The sequence below is a fragment of the Bombina bombina genome, chromosome 2 (genome assembly GCF_027579735.1).
Source record: "Bombina bombina isolate aBomBom1 chromosome 2, aBomBom1.pri, whole genome shotgun sequence".
In the NCBI taxonomy this organism is placed as follows: domain Eukaryota; kingdom Metazoa; phylum Chordata; class Amphibia; order Anura; family Bombinatoridae; genus Bombina; species Bombina bombina.
In genome coordinates this window covers 131,237,413-131,259,976 of record NC_069500.1, presented here as the reverse complement: position 1 = coordinate 131,259,976, position 22,564 = coordinate 131,237,413, and the positions used below count along the sequence as shown (strand labels likewise).

Here is a 22,564-nt window from a genome sequence, read left to right as displayed (position 1 = left end):
AGCTGGATTCCTGAAGTTTTACAATTGCGCTGTTCACTTAGAGCTATCATAGCTCTGAAGAGTGTGAGTACTTGTACCTATTTAAAGTGATAGTAAATTCTCCCCTTTTTAAAATTATATCCGGATTAGTGATATTTTAGATGGAGTTTAATATATCAGTTGTAATGAAGATGTGTTATAATTTACGTTTTAATCTATATATATATATATATATATATATATATATATATATATATATATATATATATATATAAAAGATGTCCTGACTGACTGACTCATCAACGCCCAGCTCAAACCATTTAACCTAGGAACATGAAATTGAGAAGGTACATTTTTTTTAAGACGTAGATACCGAATAAGGAAGGGTTTTTGGAAATTACGTCCCTAAGGGGGTGAAAAGGGGGGGGACTTTTTTATCTCAAAAACTGACAATGTTACAGACGTGAAAATTGGTATTTAAATTCTCCTTAAAAAAATAAAGAAACACAAGTTTTACGATTTTCCAAAAATCCACTTAAGGTGGGTCAAAATAGGGGGGGCTGATTTATGAGGATACCTATAGCTCAAAAACCGACAATGTTACAGACATGAAAATTGGTATTTAAATTTTTCTTGAAAATAAAGAAACACATGTTTTACCATTTCCCCACAATTCACTTAAGGGGGGTCAAAAGGGGAGGGGGCGATTTATGAGAATACATTCTCCTTTAAAAATGAAAAAAACAGGTGTTTTACCTTTTACCAAACATCCTCTTAAGGGGGTCAAAAGGGGGGGTGATTTATAAGGATACCTTTATATCAAAAACCAAAGATGTTACAGACATGAAAATTGGTATTTAGATTACGAGAAACACCAAGAATTAACGAAAACTCAAGAAGTTCATGTCAGCGAGTGTGCAACCCGAACGGCACACGCACACACGTGAGAGCACGTCATTGCGAGTGGTCGGGTTTTTTGCTATTTTTTACAAATCACAAAATCCACTTGAGCGAAGTTGCGGGCAACAGCTAGTATATTATATATATATATATATATATATATATATGTATATATATATATATATATATATGAAATTCAAATTCCTCATGATCCACTGCCTACTTAAAAGTACTTTTTTCTGTGAGCTAAAGGTTTGAATTGATTGGACAACAATTCAAATCTTTAGCTCACAGAAAAATATACTTTTAAATAGACGGCAGAGCGTGAGGAATTTGAATTGCATATATATATATATATATATATATATATATATATACATACTAGCTGATTAGCTCAAAGAAACATTTACTTTTGAAGTGAGTGGCGGAGCATGTGGAATTTTAATTTGATATCTATATTAAAAGGTAAGTTACTACTCCATCTAAAATATCACTAACATTCCAGATATGATTTTAAAAAGGGGAGAGTTTACCAACACTTTAAGGATGATTTGTCTGTGGATACATTGTTGTGCTAGATCTTGTGTTTCAGCTCATGTGGAGTGATTTAAATAAAAAAATACTTTTTTTGGTTCAATCGTAACATATATTGATTTGAAGGTAGTCAGTATTAATTTACTGACTTCTCACTGTCCTTGACAAGGGACATCAAACAGTTGGCAACTGTACCAAATAAATAATCAAATAGCCACTTCAAGCCTATTTCAGTCAAAAATAAAACAATATTTTGGCTTCTCATACTTTTTTTCATAGTTTGGTAAAAATATTTATTAAAAAGCAGCTTAAGTCTAGTGCCACACAAGGGGACTAGGGTCTGAATGGGGTGTCCCAGAACTTCTGTAGTCAGTTCAGGAAGTGAGTGATTTGCATTCCCTACGAACATAACAGACAGTCGTTTTCCTACAGTTTTTTAAGTACTGGAAAAAAACTTTCAAAAGTAGAAAACATAATATAAATAACTGTCATATACTTATTATATTGTTTTTAATTATTTAGGGTTAGATTACAAGCAGCGGCTAACAGTTATGTGCAAGCGATACTGGGTTTATTGGGGATGTTTGCACAAGTCGGAATGAGCGCAAACATTACAAGTTGACAGAAAACGTGAATGAGAGAGCACAATAATGATTTGCACTAGAATGATTACTGCAACCTCAGAGCCCTGGTTAACTGTTTTGCAATACAAAAAAAGTTTTACAAAAAAACATAAAAAATACAATTAAAGTACATTTACACTCATAATAAAACTATCTAATAAATATTTTAAAAAATAAATTGCACAACAAAGTTATAAGGGCTCAAAGATATGAGGTCTTAGGAGTTAGAAAAAAAGGCATGCAAAATGCTTTAACATAGAGATACGTAATAGAAATACATACATATACATGTCTATATATATATATATATGTATTTATGTATTTATATGTGTGTATATATGTATTTACAGACATATATACACATAAATACATATGTATACATATATTCATATGTATAAGTGCATTGGAGCCCTTTGCAGTTAAGAAGCTTAAAACAAGCAAAAACACTTTTATGCAATATTCATATTTTTATTGTTTAACTATGTATGTACTGTAAATATTTCACATTCCAATTCTCTTTACCTATTTATATCAATACCTATATATAATTATATTTATATATATACTGCATATATACAGGGAGTGCAGAATTATTAGGCAAGTTGTATTTTTGAGGATTAATTTTATTATTGAACAACAACCATGTTCTCAATGAACCCAAAAAACTCATTAATATCAAAGCTGAATATTTTTGGAAGTAGTTTTTAGTTTGTTTTTAGTTTTAGCTATTTTAGGGGGATATCTGTGTGTGCAGGTGACTATTACTGTGCATAATTATTAGGCAACTTAACAAAAAACAAATATATACCCATTTCAATTATTTATTTTTACCAGTGAAACCAATATAACATCTCAACATTCACAAATATACATTTCTGACATTCAAAAACAAAACAAAAACAAATCAGTGACCAATATAGCCACCTTTCTTTGCAAGGACACTCAAAAGCCTGCCATCCATGGATTCTGTCAGTGTTTTGATCTGTTCACCATCAACATTGCGTGCAGCAGCAACCACAGCCTCCCAGACACTGTTCAGAGAGGTGTACTGTTTTCCCTCCTTGTAAATCTCACATTTGATGATGGACCACAGGTTCTCAATGGGGTTCAGATCAGGTGAACAAGGAGGCCATGTCATTAGATTTTCTTCTTTTATACCCTTTCTTGCCAGCCACGCTGTGGAGTACTTGGACGCGTGTGATGGAGCATTGTCCTGCATGAAAATCATGTTTTTCTTGAAGGATGCAGACTTCTTCCTGTACCACTGCTTGAAGAAGGTGTCTTCCAGAAACTGGCAGTAGGACTGGGAGTTGAGCTTGACTCCATCCTCAACCCAAAAAGGCCCCACAAGCTCATCTTTGATGATACCAGCCCAAACCAGTACTCCACCTCCACCTTGCTGGCGTGTGAGTCGGACTGGAGCTCTCTGCCCTTTACCAATCCAGCCACGAGCCCATCCATCTGGCCCATCAAGACTCACTCTCATTTCATCAGTCCATAAAACCTTAGAAAAATCAGTCTTGAGATATTTCTTGGCCCAGTCTTGACGTTTCAGCTTGTGTGTCTTGTTCAGTGGTGGTCGTCTTTCAGCCTTTCTTACCTTGGCCATGTCTCTGAGTATTGCACACCTTGTGCTTTTGGGCACTCCAGTGATGTTGCAGCTCTGAAATATGGCCAAACTGGTGGCAAGTGGCATCTTGGCAGCTGCACGCTTGACTTTTCTCAGTTCATGGGCAGTTATTTTGCGCCTTGGTTTTTCCACACGCTTCTTGTGACCCTGTTGACTATTTTGAATGAAACGCTTGATTGTTCGATGATCACGCTTTAGAAGCTTTGCAATTTTAAGAGTGCTGCATCCCTCATCAAGATATCTCACTATTTTTGACTTTTCTGAGCCTGTCAAGTCCTTCTTTTGACCCATTTTGCCAAAGGAAAGGAAGTTGCCTAATAATTATGCCACCTGATATAGGGTGTTGATGTCATTAGACCACACCCCTTCTCATTACAGAGATGCACATCACCTAATATGCTTAATTGGTAGTAGGCTTTCGAGCCTATACAGCTTGGAGTAAGACAACATGCATAAAGAGGATGATGTGGTCAAAATACTCATTTGCCTAATAATTCTGCACTCCCTGTATATGAATATATATATATATATAGAAATATGTATTTATGAATAAATAGAACATATTCTTCTATATGAAGAACATTGGAATGTGAAAGATTAATATTTTCATGTTGCGTTTGCACACTTGAGAAAATGCGATCAGGTTTGTTTGCGAGACAGGTGTCAACATGGTCACAATATTTTAACTTCAGCATTTTGCTTGCGTCGATTAGCGAAGAAGCGGTAAATAGCATGCCACTCGTAATCTTGCCTTTAGATGGTTCTTTTTCATTTATGGCCACTGTATAATGTCCCTTTAACTGGGTGAGTTTTAAATGATCCCACACCTGTTCTCATTAGAGATGTACTGGTTAGGTTGCAGAGACAACCACAGGTATGGGTGCACAGTATAACTGATTTTAAATGCATTACATATTAAACATATTAGAGTAGGACTTGTCTATGGGGCTTGCCTTAGCACCAGCAGGTGAGATTACATATTTTGGCCAAAATATGGTACCAAAAAAACCCTTTTCATATAATTTTGGGGATAGTGATCAGGTAACTGTTTTCCCTACACAGACAACAATAGCAAAGTACATATTACATTAGATGCTGTCTTTCTATACTGTTTTTTTGTCCCTTTCATTAATTATAAACTGTAACATGGCATAAATATACTATAGGATGCAAATAAAATGTTATATATATATATTTGCTTAATCAGCAAAATGCTACCCACGATGCATATATTTTTTACATTAAAGGGATACAAAACCCAAAATGCTTCTTTTATGATTCAGACAGATCATACAAATTTGAACATCTTTGAAATGTACTTATATTATCAAATTAGCTTAATTCTCTTGATATCCTTTGTTGAAGTAGTAACAATGCAAGATGTAGAACCACCAATCAGCAGCTAGCTCCCAGTAGTAATGTACTGCTGCTTCTAAGCATTCCTAGTTATGTATTTCAACAAAGGATACCAAAAGAACAAAGCATATTAGATAATGGAAGTAAATTGGAAAATTGTATAAAATTGCATGCTGATTTTGACTTTACTGTCCCTTTAAATGAAAGCAGTATGCAAAATCTGGCAAAAAAATATTCACCAAAACAAGATAAACCTTATTGCCAAATAAACAAATAATATGTTAAACATTTTAGGAAATAGCAAAGCCTATAAATTCTAAATTCACATCTTATAAATTCTAAAGAAGGGTGACCTCTAAAACACTTTAATCCCTTTATTACAACCATCCCTGTGGGTGCTGCAGTCTTGCTGTGTTTTGTAATAGTCTCACACAGGGATTTCAAGTAGAACATGACACCAACTGACATCTAATATAGTAAGATACCAGTAACATTATGGTAGATCTCTTTGTAGTAACAAGAGTTTTGGACCAATAAGCAAACACTGTCCTAAAACACTTATTTCATTTGCAGAATAGTTTATAAGAAAAGAAAGCAGACAAAAAACTGTTAAAGTGATACAGTAAATTATTTTCGATTGCACAATAAGTTAACAGGTATAATTAACTAATAAATCATGCAGCATGCATAAGGATGTATGCAAACTGTCAGTATCTGTTGAGGATTATATGAGCATGTGCATAGCCTGTACATAATTAGTACATGGGCGTCACCATAATGAGCTGGAAGAAAGAGGGTGTTCAGTGTAATAATCTAAGGCTTAGCTTTTTAGGTGCGGCACCGACTCACTGGAACGTACTTCCTTGCACTTTTAGATGTTCCCCAAATCTGTCCTCCTTTAAACGCTCCCTAAAGACATTTTTGTTCAGAGAAGCCTGCAACCCAATTAACAAATGATTTCCACTAATAACTGCCCTCATCTAACTCTCTACTAACATTATTCTCACCCTTGCAGTCCTCACCTCCTGTTTCTCACCCTTCTATATTGTAATTTCCCAATTCCTCTTTGTATTTGTTTGATAAATTGTGTCTTCTATTACAAATATTGTATCGTCATTGTACTTTCATAATTTGTAACCATGGACAGCGCTGCAAAAAGTTGTTGGCATTTTATAAATAAAGAATAATAATAAAACTGCAATGGGGAGCAAAGGGTGTGTTTACTACTGGACCACAGCACTAGGGGGCCTGTCAGGAACCTATAAATGGATGAATGGACGGAAAGGTAGATAGATAAATAAACATAAAATTGGGTTACTGCTCAGGCTGGTTTCATGTTCTGCCAGTCATATTAAAAGTATTAATTTATAGCAAATATGCACCGACTGAGCAAGTTATTGATTGAATCCTTTGGCTGCCAGACAGGGCCGTAATGCATTGTCATACAATGTGTTCTCTCTGGCACCAAAGTGCTTCTGATATCACCTTAATTACTGACACATATAATAGTGAACATAAGAAAATGAATCCAGTGGAACATACTGTTATACGCACAGCAGGTTGTGACGATGTAGCTGGCGTTAAGATGCCAATCAGCCCTGAGGTAAGAGAGAGCCTCCTGCCCTCTGCAATTGGTTCTTTCAAAAGGTCCATTTTTGAAGATTTAGGGGCATTGGAATAAGACTTGCTGAGTAATTTGTGATTCTTGAGTCCGTCTAACTCTTCCATACGAAGATTACTAGAACAAGACCTGCTTAAAAGTTTATGGGGCTTCAAGGTGCTATTGTGCTCACATCTGGGCTCTCCAGAACAGGAACGACTTAACAGTTTGTGTTGCTTTAATGAAATGCATTCCTCCTGCTTAATGGCTGTAGAGCATTGGCGGTTCAAGAGTTTGTGGGGTTTTAAACCCATTGCTTGTTCAGCCCTAGGGTCGCTAGACAATGAACGGCCAAAGTTTCTGTGAGACTTTGCGTTACACATATCTTCCACCTTCACTGTGCTAGAGCAAGTCCTTCTTAGCAGTTTGTGAGTTTTAGAAATTCCATCTTGCTCCGACTTTAGTTTTACTTTAGTTTTTCCACATCCAGGTGGGGGATAACTTGGCGACCTTCAAGCAGTAAATAATAAAAAAAAAAATGCATTAATCATTATAAAAAATCATCATTTTCATAAACATAGTTTTTACTGTGTATGTATAATTAGTACAGAATACTGTGATAAGGTTTTTCTTCTCAGTGCATAAGAAGAAGTTTATTGATTTATTTCCTTTTTTTTTTTTTTTTTTTTTGAATAAGAGGAGCTGAGCTTTACAAATCTATATAACAAACATTAACATTTCTACCACTTCCTGATGCCATAAACATATATTCACTTTTAAAAAATCATTATAAATCAAAATATGAGTATGAAATAAGCTTAAAGGAACAGCAAAGTCAAAATTAAACTTTAATGATTCCGATAGAGTTTGCAATTTTAAACAACTTTCCAATTGATTTCTATTATCTAATTTCCATTGTTCTTTTTTATCCATGGTTAAAAAGCATATCTGGGAAAGTTCAGGGGTAGCATTGCACTACTGGGGTCTAGCTGCTGATTGGTGGCTGCACATATGTCTTTTGTCATTGGTTCACCCAATGTGTTCAGCTAGCTTTCAGTAGAAACTTGCTGCTGCTTCTTTAACAACTTACCAAGAGAATGCAGCAAATTTGATAACAGAAGTAAAGTGGACATTTGTTTAACTTGGTATGCTTTATCTAAATTATGAAAATTATTTTTTTGGGTTTCATGCCCCTTTAATTTGAGTGATTCCTCCCATAAATCCCTGATGCATATATCCACTATGACTGACTAGTGTTTTGATGTTAACCATGATTACAGTTTAAAACTTAGACGGTTTGTATTTTTCAATATTTTAAAGGGATTTGAAAGTCAAAATTCAACCTATAGATAAAGCATATAATTTTAAGGCTTTTATATTATCACATTTAGGGATAGATTACTAGTGGAGCGCAAAATATTGCTTTTGCAAGGGTGAAATTTGCACTCCACTTAGTAATAACAGCACACGCAAATGTGCACTGGTATTACAAGTTACACGACCTCAGGTTCACATTGCACGTATGCTTTGCGCTCACAAGAGCCTGCTTCCATAGGCTCCAATGGGAGCCTCATTCTCATGCCGTCAGACATGGCATGAGAACCTAAAGCAGCGAAAGGGGTAAGTGGTACAGTGATGGGCAGCAAATGTTAAATATATATGTGTATGAAATAAATGTATATAAGCATATATATACAAATTAACAGGGAACACACAGTTCCCACTAGACCATGATGTATATACTTTTTTTTTCGGGCCAAATGGGGGCCAATCTGAATGCTGAAGATGGTGGCTGCAGGCCGCATTTAGCAATTTTCAGAGCTAGATTTCTTCTTGAAAAAGTATAACTCACTAAGATCTGGATATGCACAGATTTTAGTGTGCTGCACCTTCACAAGAAAAGAGACAAACACAGCTTGTGACCGCCATCTTTGTCATTTGGATGGATTGGCTTGAAATAGCCAAATTCACATAGTACAAACAATGCACAACAGAGTTTGAATTGGAAATTGAATCCATTTGAACGGGTTATACACAGGTACATGAAAGCAGAAGTGCAATAATATTATGCTCTATCAATATTTTCTTTTTACACTTTTATGTCCCTTTATTTACCAATAGCAATGAATAGATAGACATGCATTCTTATAGACACAGCTACTGTCTATGTCAGCATGTTTTACATATACACAGATATTCTTTTATCAATATACTGCTGAGTCCATACTTGAATGCTCATCAGAACCGTATGCACCACTGTATTACATTTAGGGACATTAACCTCATAATATATATATTGGTAATTAAGCACTGCAATGCTAAATAAATTTGCTAAAATAATGTAATGCTGTAATTTGTTTTGCAATATACATGATTTCACAAATCAAGAGCAGTTTGGGGATATATTGATTCCACTAGATATTTCAAAGAGGTATATCATATACCTCTTTGAAATATCTAGTGGAATCAATGTTCCTGGTATCCTTTACTGTGAAGGGGAAGTGGTAAGTTATCTTGTGCTCTGAGCTAACCAAACTCTCTGTAGAATGTTGCAGGCTCAAGTAAATGTTGTCATATTTAAAAGGGACATATATTTATTTATCAGCAATTATTAACTGCATTGCAACAGATATGTGTAACAAAAATGTTTTAAAAACATTTACAATTTATTTAGTTATTTTGTTAGAAAAAAAAAATACACATTGTTTTGTAGGCCTGAGACACACCCCTTGATAAGCCTCTTGAATGTGCCTGTCTTACTTCCTTTACTGTGGCCAATGAGGAACTGATACAATCAAGCTCCTGCACATATCAACCAATTATGGTGCAGCTGTATGAGAAAATCCTGTATGGATATTGGGCAAATATGATAGTGAAACAATCTAGGGCGAGATTACATATACGTTGTAGGTTTCAGCGCAACTACTGAAACCCATGCCGTCTGTAAGTTCACCTTGCACATCAGTTGAATAACATATGCGGCGCCGGCAGATCATATACTGCCATAAGTCAGATAAACTGGCGACGTTCAGAAATGTGCGGAAATAGACATTTCTGGAGTCGACAGTGTCTTACGGTAGTTTATGAACTGTCGGCACCTAAGAAAAGAAAATGTTTAATCGCCCGTAAAAATCTAATCCACCTCCCAAAAATGTATTAACCTCTAAACTGCCATCCCCCCACAATGCAATCCTTCTATTTAAACTATTAACACCTAATCTGCCAACCCCCACATAGCAAAGTACCTAATAAATGTATTAAACCCTAATCCGCCATCCCCCCACATCGCAAACTACCCAATAAATGTATTAACCCCTAATCTGCCATCTTCCCACAATGCAAAGTACCAATCAACACTATTAACTCCTAAACCACAATTCCCGCACAACGCAAACTACCTATTAAAACTATTAACCCCTAATCCGCCAACCCCCCGCAACACAATCTACCTAATTAACCTATTAACCTCCTAAACCGTCATCCCCCCACAATGCAAAGTATTAATCTACTCACTAAGCCCCCTAACCTAACACCCCCTAAATTAACACCAGTTAGCTACAATGACATAAAATAAAAAAGACTAACTTTAAAAATGAATAATAATTACCAAAAAAAAATTCTATCTTTACATAAAAAATCTAACGGCTAGATTACGAGTCTTGTGTTAGCCTTAAAAAAGCAGCTTTGAGAGGTCCCAACGCTGCTTTTTAATGCCCACTGGTATTACGAGTCTGGCAGGTACAGGTGTGCCGCTCACTTTTCTTCCGTGACTCGAGTTTACCGTAAATCCCCTTATGTCAATTACGTATCCTATCTTTTTAATGGGATTTGCCTAACGTCGGTATTACGAGTCTTGGAAGAAGTGAGCGGTAGACCCTCTCCTGTCAAGACTCCTACCGCATTTAAAAGTCAGTAGTTAAGAGTTTTATGGGCTAACGCCGTAACATAAAACTCTTAACTAAAGTGATAAAAAGTACACTAACACCCATAAGCTACCTATTAACCCCTAAACCGAGGCACCCCCCCACATCGCAAACACGTAAATAAAGTTTTTAACCTCTAATCTGCAGACCGGACATCGCCGCCACTTTAATAAATATATTAACCCGTAAACCGTCCACCGCACTTTCGCCTCGCAAACACTAATTCAATTTTATTAACCCCTAATCTGCCATCCCTAACATCGCCAACACCTACCTACAATTATTAACCCCTAATCTGCTGCCCCCAACGTTGCCGCTACTATATTAAATTAATTAACCCCTAAACCTAAGTCTAACCCTAAGCCTAACCCCCCCTAACTTAAATATAATTTAAATAAAACGAAATAAAATTACTACAATTAAATAAATAATTCCTATTTAAAACTAAATACTTACCGTTAAAATAAACCCTAAGATAGCTACAATATAACTAATAGTTACATTGTAGCTATCTAAGGGTTTATATTTATTTTACAGGCAACTTTGTATTTATTTTAACTAGGTACAATAGTTACTAAATAGTTATTAACTATTTAATAACTACCTAGATAAAATAAAGACAAAAGTACCTGTAAAATAAATCCTAAATTACAATTACACCTAACACTACACTATAATTAAATTAATTTACTAAATTACCTACAAATAACTACAATTAAATAAAATAAACTAAAGTACAAAAAAAACACTAAATTACAGAAAAAAATTAAATAATTACAAGAATTTTAAACTAATTACACCTAATCTAATCCTTCTAATAAAATAATAAAGCCCCCCAAAATAACAAAAAATCCCTACCCAATACTAAATTACAAATAGCCCTTAAAAGGGCTTTTTGCGGGGCATTGCCCCAAAGTAATCAGCTCTTTTACCTGTAAAAAAAATACAATACCCCCAACATTAAAACCCACCACCCACACACCAACCCTACTCTAAAACCCACCCAATCCCCCCCTTAATAAAACCTAACACTACCCCCTTGAAGATCACCCTACCGTGAGACGTCTTCACCCAGCCGGGCACAAGTGGTCCTCCAGAGGGGCAGAAGTCTTCATCCGATCCAGGCAGAAGAGGTCCTCCAGAGGGGCAGAAGTCTTCATCCAGGCGGCATCTTCTATCTTCATCCATCCGGAGCCATCTTGAAGCCAGCCGACGCGGAACATCCATCCAGACCGACGACTACACGAAGCCAATAGGATTTTTCCTACCTTCATTCCGATTGGCTGATAGAATCCTATCAGCCAATCGGAATTCAAGGGACGCCATCTTGGATGATGTTATTTAAATGAACCGTCATTCGTCGTGTAGTCAAGGTCTCCGCGTTGGCTGGTTTCAAGATGGACCCGCTCCGCTCCGGATGGATGAAGATAGAAGATGCCACCTTGATGAAGACTTCTGCCCCTCTGGAGGACCTCTTCTGCCCGGATTGGATGAAGACTTCTGCTCCTGTGGAGGACCACTTTTGCCCAGTTGGGTGAAGACGTCTCACGGTTGGGTGATCTTTAAGGGGGTAGTGTTAGGTTTTATTAAGGGGGTATTGGGTGGGTTTTAGAGTAGGGTTGGTTGTGTGGGTGGTGGGTTTTATATTGGTGGGGTATTGTATTTTTTTTTACAGGTAAAAGAGCTGATTACTTTGGGGCAATGCCCTGCAAAAAGCCCTTTTAAGGGCTATTTGTAATTTAGTATAGGGTGGGGATTTTTATTATTTTGGGGGGCTTTTTTTATTAGGGGGATTAGAGTAGGTGTAATTAGTTTAAAATTCTTGTAATTATTTTATTATTTTTTGTAATTTAGTGGGGTTTTTTTCGTACTTTAGTTTATTTTATTTAATTGTGTTTAATTGTAGTTAGTTTAGGTAATTAATTTAATGATAATGTAGTGTTAGGTGTAATTGTAACTTAGGTTAGGGTTTATTTTACAGGTAAATTTGTACTTATTTTAGCTAGGTAGTTATTAAATAGTTAATAACTATTTAATAACTATTGTACCTAGTTAAAATAAATATAAAGCAAGAAGAAAGAGATAGCTAATACCCTCGTCTGACTTGTTGTGTCTTTTTCTCCCTTTTTACTGGAATAAATTGATTTTTTTAATCTGTTGCTCAGTAGCCATCCCTTTTCTTCTTGCTTGAGCTTTGCGGTTGTCCTCCGCTTTTTGGTTGGCTCCACACACCCCTCATATGGTATTGGTCTGTTCCTCTCACCCTTTGTCCTTTGCGGAAGTTCCCTGCAGCAGCACAATCTCTCTCTCTCTGCTAAAATAAATATAAAGTTGTCTGTAAAATAAAAATAAACCCTAAGATAGCTACAATGTAACTATTACTTATATTGTAGCTAGCTTAGGGTTTATTTTATAGGTAAGTATTTAGTTTTAAATAGGAATTATTTAGTTAATTGTAGTAATTTTATTTAGATGTATTTAAATTATATTTAAGTTAGGGGGGTGTTAGGGTTAGGGTTAGACTTAGGTTTATGGGTTAATAACTTTATTATAGTGGCAGCAACGTCGGCGGCAGATTATGGGTTAATAAGTGTACTTAAGTGGTGGTTTAAAAAAACCTGTAATACCAGCATTGTCTTAAGTGAGCGGTGAGAAAAAACTGCTTGTTAGCAATGCACCCCTGTTACCGCAAAACTCGTAATATAGGTGTAAGTTTACATAAAAAAACTAAGATTAAATTAAAATAAAAAAGCTAATATTATATAAAAAATAAAAAATAAAAGATCACAGAAAAAATAAACAAAATTATCCAAAATAAAAAATTTAAAATTAATCCAATACCCCTATAAAAACAAAAAAAGCCACCCCAAAATAAAAACACTCCATAATCTAACACTAAACTACCAATAGACCTTAAAAGGGCCTTTGTAGGGCATTGTCCTGAAGAAATCAGCTCTTTTACATAAAAACATACAAATTAACCCCTAAGAGTAAAACCAGCCACCCTCCCAACCCCACCAAAATAAAAAAGACCTAACTCTATAAACAATCTAATCTACCCATTGCCCCTAAAGGGGCATTTGTATGGGCATTGCCCTTAAAAGAGCAATCAGCTCTGTTGCTGCCCATTAAAAAAAAAAAAAACCTAATAAAAAAAAAACACACCCCAAAAAATAAAAAAAACTTACATTAGCCCCAAAAAATGTACTCACCGTTCCTGAAGCCCTGACATCCATCTTCTTCCTGGCGGACAAAAGTCTTCATCCAGGCGGATCTATCTTCATCCTTCGTGGGACCATCTTCTTTCTTCTTGTCGGAGGTGCAGAGCAGTCTTCCAATCTGGAACAGTAGTCCTCCATGGTGGAGGCGGTCATCAGCGATGTGGAGGTCCTCTTCATGCAATCGTCCACAGCACACAGAAGATTGAATGCAAGGTACCCCTTTTATATTGGGGTACCTTGCATTCCTATTGGCTGAAAATTTTAAATCAGCCTATAGGATGAGAGCTACTTAAATATGTGATTGCTACATCCATCTAAAAATAGCCGGCGCTGGCTTTTGTGGTTAACATCACATATGTGATCGAGCCCCTAATGAGCATAAACATAAGTTAAAGAACAAATAATCTCCTAGATAGTTAACTTGGCTATCCCATCTGCAGGGAATCTAACAATCTGGCTAAGAAAAAGCTAACTATCACGGAGATTACAAGTCATGCGCTGACTGCAGCTCGTGCGCAATATGTTTTTTTCTTTAGGCTCCCACGAACATCTTCAGCCTCTCTAGCATCACCAGTCTTTATGTTATTAAATAAAGACTAAAGACTCTACTGTTCAGGGATGCATACAACCTACACTAACCTTTCTTTATACCAGTTCCTCTCCTCCATTGCTATCCCTTTGAACCCCCTTAGCATGTAAGCCTAAGAGCCCAGCTGTTTGTAGATCACCTTCTTAAGAGCTGAATACAACAGTGCATCTCTCGACAGAGCCCTCTACCCATTTGATCCCTATAAATGTTATCTTGTATACCTCCTATGTTTATAGTGCTGTCGAATCTGTTGCTGCCCTACAAATAAACAATAATAACTTGTAATCTAGCCGTATGTCATTTCCCCATAGTTAATAATAGTAATTCTGCAGCAAGTGTAACATTATATATTGGAATTCGTGTTCATCTCTGCCCGCTCATTCACATTAAGATTCTGCTACATCCCCAGTAGGTTCTTCCATTTGGATTATCGCTATCCACCTATTGGCTGTGAAGTGAACTTCCTTTACTAAACTCAATGGAGGTATTTTGTCCCATATGACCCTCTGTAGTTCCAGTAAGCATTATCTCCATGCCCTGTATAACGTCAGTGTAACTATGTTGCAGTTGAATAGTTGCAACAGGTAAGACACTGTTTTATTTACTATGATCAGTGAATTGTTGATATGAGCATTAATAATAGAAGCGCCCACAATAACTATGAACAATAATAAATGTGATATTGTGCAGTGCTTAGGTATACAGCAGATAAAAAAAATACACAAGCGAGAGTAAATAAGGCACTTTGCTATATGATCCTCCTCTTTAGGATGCTATATATTCTTATGCTATGCTGATGTTATTTCTTATATGAAATGTTATACAAAATAGGTCAAGAAAAGATCTGTATACCATAATTGGCAACAATATTTGTTTATGTAACGTGAGATGGGGCTAATATTGCAGTACAAACAGATTATGTGCACTTGCTATTAGACTGTATAGTTTTTTTTATTCTTTTTATTTTATATAATGACACTACATGAAGTGTATTTGATTTATGTTTGGCTGGGTTACCATGGTAACTGGTTTTGGCACAATTTTGTGGACATGAGGGGAGGGGCTTGTGGGCTTTAAATGTTTGCCATGTATCACTGCCTGTTTGTCTGAGGAAGGGGACCCCGAAACATCACAAAATAGTCTTTCACTTCTGTGCTATCCGTTTTTTGCAATATATATATATATGTATACAATACTGTGCAAAAGTTTTAGGCCATTATTAGATTTGTTTTAACAAAGTTTTAGTGGCCATCCATATTTATTTTTCAGTCTCTTTATTAAGATACAAACAGAAATACTGGAAATATGTACACAAAATATTAAAAAACACAATTTTCAGAACAAAATGGGTCCTTCAGGCAAATGTCAGTATTTAGTGTGACCTTACTTGACACTAAGCACATCTTGAACTCTTGAACTTTCAGGGAGACTGTCTTGAAGTTTTCTGAAATAGTCTTCTGGTATATTATTCCAGGCTTCTTTCAGCACTTTCCATAGTTCTTGATTAGATTTAGGTTCTTTTATTTATTTCTTTGTCAAAGTGATCCCATACTGCCTCTATAATATTCAGGTCTGGACAGTCCATGACTGTCAATGTTTTATCAGCTGTTTTTCTCTCCAAATATGGTTTCACTGCATTAGCAGTTTGCTTGGGAACGTTATCATGCTGAAAAATAAAACCATTCCCAAGTGCTTTTCAGAAGGAATGGCATGATGAATTAAAACCTGTCTATACTTTTCATTCATGATCTAATCAATTCAGACATTATCACCAATACCACTCGCAGAAATTCAGCCCCAAACCAGGACAGACCTTCCACCATATTTCATTGAAGGCAGCAAGAACGCATTCTTCCATTTCTCTCTATCTCTTCTTTTTACATATTGTCGTATTTGGACCAGTACATGGATTTGTTACTACATTATACTCTTTTCCACTGATCTTCATTCCAATCTTTGCAAGCTTTAGCATATCTTAGCCTTTTCACCCTATTCCCCTTCCAAAAAAGTGGTTTCTTGGTTCCACAAAGACCATCCCTGATCATTCTTCTTCGGATTGTAGAAGGGTCAACTTGACATCCCGATGAAGCGGCCAGATGCTGAGCCAGGTGTCCTAGCTGGACTTCTTCTGGTCTCTCAAAGAAGAAACTCTGAGAAACCTCTCATCAGATTTTGAAAGTTTTCTTGGCTTTCCAGACCTTTTTTTGTCCTTGACCTCTCCTGATTCTTCAAATTTCTTTTTAACAGCTTGAATACCACATCTTGAGTATCCAGTTTGTTTGCCGATTTCCCTTTGAGAGTGGCCTTGCTGATGCAAAAGTATGATTTTATGTCTGTCAAATACTGTGATCTTTGGCATTTTGAATGGAGTAATGTATTTGAAAATGTGTCTTATTAGCAAGCTTCCAATTAATTAAACTCATACCACATGTGTATGTAATGCTCAAGCATCTCTTGCACAAACCTGGTGCAATAGCCCTTTTTAAGAGCAGTCATTTTGACATAAAATAGTAGGACAAATACAGGTGTTCACAATGAAATTAATTAGGATTCCATTCCATTTAGGTTTACAAAAGCCAAGTTCCTGCTGTTGCTCAAGTGTAAGGAGAGGTCACACTAATATTTGTCACTTTTGCCTATAGAAGCAGGTTTTTGGATTTTTTTTTCTGTTTTTTAATGCTGCATACAAAAAAACTGTACTTTCTGGTTGTATTTTAATAAAGACACTGAGAAATAATTATATATGGTCATGATACCATTGCTAAAACAAAAAATCTAGTGGTGGCCTAAGACTTTTGCACAGTACTGTATATATATTTAACCATGCAATATTATTTTTATTCATTTTTTAATATATTTAATTGTGTTTTAATGTAAATATTTTACATTCCAAGTACATGTATATATATATATATATATATATATATATATATATATATATATATATATATATATCCCTGTATTTATTCATTAGATAAATAGGTATAGATATCTATCTATATGTCTCATATGTTTCATGGTGGTGAGAATCCACAATCCATTACTTCTTGGAATTACTCTACCCTACCACAAGGAGCAGGCAACGATTCCCAAACCCCAAGAGCTCTATAAAACCCCTCTGAAATCACAGGTACCTCAGTCTAACATATAGCCAAACAAATGAGGTAAGATTTATAAGAGCAAAAAAGAGGGGAACATATGCTCTTAAGAAAAAAAAACCCTCACAGTATCAATATTTCAATATTGCCATAAGTGGTAAGAATGACTTAAATGTAAGAACATTACAATGTTTAATATTAGATTCTTTTTCTTATATGTAGTAACAATAGATCTCTTCGTAGGTGGTCAGTTAAGATTTTTTTGGTCACTAAGACTATTTCAAGTTTGTTGTGACAATAATACTTTCTAAGTCAAGTGTCCAAATTTAAGATTTAGAATTTGTTTTAAAATCTGTCTTCATTTAAGTCATTCTTACCACTTATGGCAATATTGAAATATTGATACTGTGAGGGCTTTACAAAAGATCAATATATTATATTATATTATATACATATGTTATGCATAAACTTACTAGCCACTAGATTTGGCGATCATTATTATTATTAGACTTTCTTCTCTATTGTATCACCTGAGATCCATATAGTGTAGATCTACTTATGAAAATAATTCCAATGAAGTTTCAAATTTTCAAATTGTTAAATAGTCATATCCAATCGTTAAATTTATTGGCATATGTATCACATTGTTTCTACCATGTATCTAGAAAAAAGTGTATATTTCATTGTATTTTTAAACATACTGTTTTGTTTCTATTGTGAGATTTTTTTGAATTTGTATATTGTTCCATTTGGCACGCATGATCTAATATACCATATATTGGACACGGATCACTGTTTTCAAAATGAATTAGAGGTGATTAGTAAGTGTCGTAGAAAGGGTTGATAGATCTGCGTGCATAAATGGCCATAGAGGGAATCAGCTGCTATCCCTGATGAAGTGCTGTGTTTAGCACGAAACGCGTCGGAGAGCAGCTCCTGTGTGCTGGGGTATAACATTTGTTGTGTATGTGCTTGAAATAATGATTTTACTGGACCGAATAAAGTTTTTGTATTTTTACTAACTCTCCACTGTGCTGCCTATTATCCTTTTGTATACATTTGGATTTGCCTCCAAGTAAGCCTTATGAATCAAAAGTTTCAACCAAGAGGCCTAAGAAACAACATAAACGTTCTGTCCTTTCCTAGACCCAGAAAACTTAACAAACAAACTAAAAGTTTGTCTGAAATCTTTAGTAGCATCAATATAATACTTCAATGCTCTAACAACATCCAAAGTAGATCTCTCTGAAACATTCTTGGAATTAGGACATAAAAGAAGGGACAATAATTTCACTACTGATATTGTCTAAAGTAATCAAATGTAGTTCTTAAGGCAGCCTTGTCCTGATGAAAGATAAGATAAGGAGGGTCACAAAAGCAGACAATTCAGAAAGCCTTCTAGCAGAAGAGATAGCCAAAAGAAACAAAACCTTCCAAGAAAGAAGCTTAATATCCACTTTATGCAGAGGCTCAAAAGGACGAGCCTGCAAAACCTTTAACACCAGATTAAGATTCCAAGGAGGAGAAATTGGTTTGATCACAGGCTAAATTTGTGCCAGAACCTGAACAAAACTATGAATGTCAGGAAGATTAGCAAACTTCCTATGAAACAAAACTGAAAGAGCAGACACCTGCTCTTTCAGAGAACTGGCAGCTAGGCTCTAATTCAAACCAGCCTATAAGAACTGTAGAATTCTAGGAATTCTAAAGGAATGACAGAAAAAGCCATGATCTATACACCAAGCAATAAAAGCCTTCCAGACCTTATGATAAATCTTCCTAGTCACACGCTTACGAGCCTGGATTAAAGTTTCAATAGTAAAATCAGAAAAACCTTTGTTTTTAATAATGAAACATTCCATTTCCATGTCATCAAGCTTAGAGACCCGGATGGGAAAAAAAGACATTGAGACAGAAGAAGTTTGATGCAGTGTTAGCGTGCGAAAAAATCTGATAGTGCACCCCTTGCAATCTGGCTTTAAATGAGAATAGATTATGTGAGCACAAAGCTTATACAATTACGTGTAGTAAGAACACAATCAGCATGCTAGTACCGCTTTTAGGGCGTGATATACATGAATTAGGTGCATTATAAAAAAACTTGTAATCAACAACTTCGATCAAGCGTTAGTCATTGCCTGGGGCAAAATTACAGAATGCAGGTTACCAATTGCACTCCGCTGTAATCTAGGCTATTGTATATTACAAAATGTGTTGTGCTGCCAAACAATATCCTGTGCTCCAGAGAGATTTGGGGTATTGTGTAACATTACACAATAGTCACACAGTTCAATAAGGAAATAAAGGGTAAATTGGTAGATGTTTACTTACTTGGGATCTCAAGCACATACAATTGCTTGTGTTTTAGCAGCATGAGAAAATTACATCTGGAAATTGTACAATTTGACTCAAACACCGTGAACTGATAAAAAAAAACACACGCTCCAATCAGACTTTTAGTCTCAAGGGTGCAATATATTTTAAAGATAATGTCCAATAATAACATAGATAAAACAATATAAAATGTATAGCATCTCAGAAAACAGCCATAACTAAACTTTACAGTCTTATCACTAAATATATTGCATTTAAAATTATGAACCTGAATAGCATAAAGTGAGAGGAAACTAAATACTGCCTGAATCAGAAAATAAACTGACCGAAATCTGAGCTCACTGAGCTGTGTGGTTTGTCTGAAGTTTAAAGGGACATGCACAATGAAACAACTTTGCAATATACTTTAATTATTTATTTTTCTCCTTTTCATGTAATTTATCTCTGAAAATTGAGGTCATAACTTGAAATGCACCCTGCTGACTTCTTGACTATATATCTTTCCCTAATTATTATTATTACATTATTTAAACATTTTGGGCAAGATTACGAGCGGAGCACTATTTAGAGCTTTCGCTTGCGCACTGCAAATAAGCTTTTTTGCGAATCAGGTATTGCCCGCATTACAAGTTAAAAGTAAAAAATTATCGCTCACAAGCTAACCCAGTTCACCCAAAAAGTCAAACCTAGAATATCGTACATGATAACCTATTCCCCCGTAGAAGTCAATGAAGACCTAAAACTTAACACCTCACTCGCACGCTAACCTAAACACATATTCTCAAGTGTGCTAAACCAACAATAAAATATGAATATTTCAGATTCCAATGTTCTTCACATAGCAGAATGTGTTTTATGTATTCATAAATACATATTTCTACATATATCTGATGCTAATTTGGAAAAATATATATCTATACATATATATGTACATGATTATATATAGTTATAGATATATACAGATTAATATTTGAATTTCTATTTATAAATACTTAGAACAAATTATGCTGTGAAGAACATTGGAATGTGAAATAGTTTCAGTAAATACACAGTATAACACTGTATCAAATATGAATATTGCATAAATATAATTTTACATGTTTTCATCTACTTGACAGCAAAGTGTTCCAATGCACTTATATATACAGTATATGTCTGTATATGTAGACATAGGTATTTTTGTGTTTATATGTGTATTTATGTCCATAAATACATATATACACATATAAATACATATATATATATATATACACATATATATATATATATATAATATATATATATATATTATATAATATATATATATATATATATATATATATATGTATAAATACACATATATACAAATACACATTCATCATTAGACAAGCATATGTATGTATCTCTATGTTAAAGCCCTTTGACTTACTTTTTTTTCTAACACCTGTGATCTCATATCTTTGTGCACTTAAAACTTTTTGTGATTTTAAAATAATTGTTATTAGACAGTGTTAATATGACTGTAACTGTATTGTGTAAAGTATTTTTTGTGTGTTTTGTGACACTTTTTTTTGTTTTGCGAAACAGTTAACCACAGCTTCGAGGATGCGCTAACCCGACGAGCATTTACTTCAATTGCGCTCAAGCATTTACTTTTCAACTTGTAATACGAGCCCAATTTAAAGGGACAGTCAACACCAGGATTTTTGTTGTTTTAAAAGATAGATAATCCATTAATTACCCATTCCCCAGTTTTGCATAACCAATACAGTTATAATTATACACGTTTTACCTCTGTAATTACCTTGTATCTAAGCCTCAGCAGACTGCCCCCTTATTTCAGTTCTTTTGACAGACTTGCATTTTAGCCAATCAGAGAGTCTCCATGGTAAATTCATGTGCATGAGCTCAATGTTATCTATATGAAAGAAGTGAACTAATGCCCTCTAGTGGTGAAAAACTATCAAAATGCATTTAGATTAGAGGCAGCCTTCAAGATCTAAGAAATTAGCATATGAACCTCCTAGGTTTAGCTAAGAATACCAAGAGAACAAAGCAAAATTGGTGATAAAAGTAAATTGGAAAGTTGTTTAAATTGACATGCCCTATTTGAAACATGAAAGTTTTTTTTGGACTTGACTGTCCCTTTAACTAGCCTGCAAACGAATGTGAAAACCCGAAATCGCTTGCGTGCAAACAATAGCGCTCCACTTGTAATATGGCCCTATGACGGTAGTTAGTCTTGTTGTTTGCCTGGATTGGCTCCTCCAAAGAAGGCAAATGATGGGAGGAGTTTGGCTTTTAACAAACAATAGCAGCAAAGAGGTTGTTAATATTTAAAATAAATAAATAGGTATGTTATTCTATAGTAACACAACAGTAATGGAACCAACTTCAATATGCCTGAAAAGAAACAGTTGCTTTATTCAGCACCAAACCATTCCCTTTACCTTCAAGTAAAAAAAAAAAAAAACAGAAAAAAAAACCAACACACCACATTTTTGAGATGTAGGAAGCACTTCTATTCTATTCAACTATCTGCATTCTATACAGTCACTGTCTTGCTTTATTTAATCAGAATCTTTTAGAACACATATCATAATAAACAAGTTAACAACATTGTTTTTGTATAGATATTCTGGCAACAAAATGTTATAGTCAACATATTTTAGAGTTTGATGCCTTAAGGGTGTAGGGAATTCATTTTTATGACTTTCAAATCTTGTAGCAGGCTCACAAAGCAGTCAAATATCACATGCAAATGCTCAATATACACAAAATTAATGTTAGTCTTAAAG

The 22,564-nt window shown here is 35.0% G+C and overlaps 1 protein-coding gene across 1 annotated transcript in view; it reads right to left on the bottom strand.

The window, feature by feature from the left end:
• PARP8 (poly(ADP-ribose) polymerase family member 8) overlaps nucleotides 1–22,564 on the bottom strand; it is a 550,091-nt gene that overhangs the window by 148,732 nt on the left and 378,795 nt on the right. Inside the window, exon 12 of the mRNA XM_053701262.1 lies at nucleotides 6,577–7,132. Within this exon, the coding sequence (XP_053557237.1) occupies nucleotides 6,577–7,132 (556 nt within the window). The remainder of the gene's footprint in view (nucleotides 1–6,576; nucleotides 7,133–22,564) is intronic.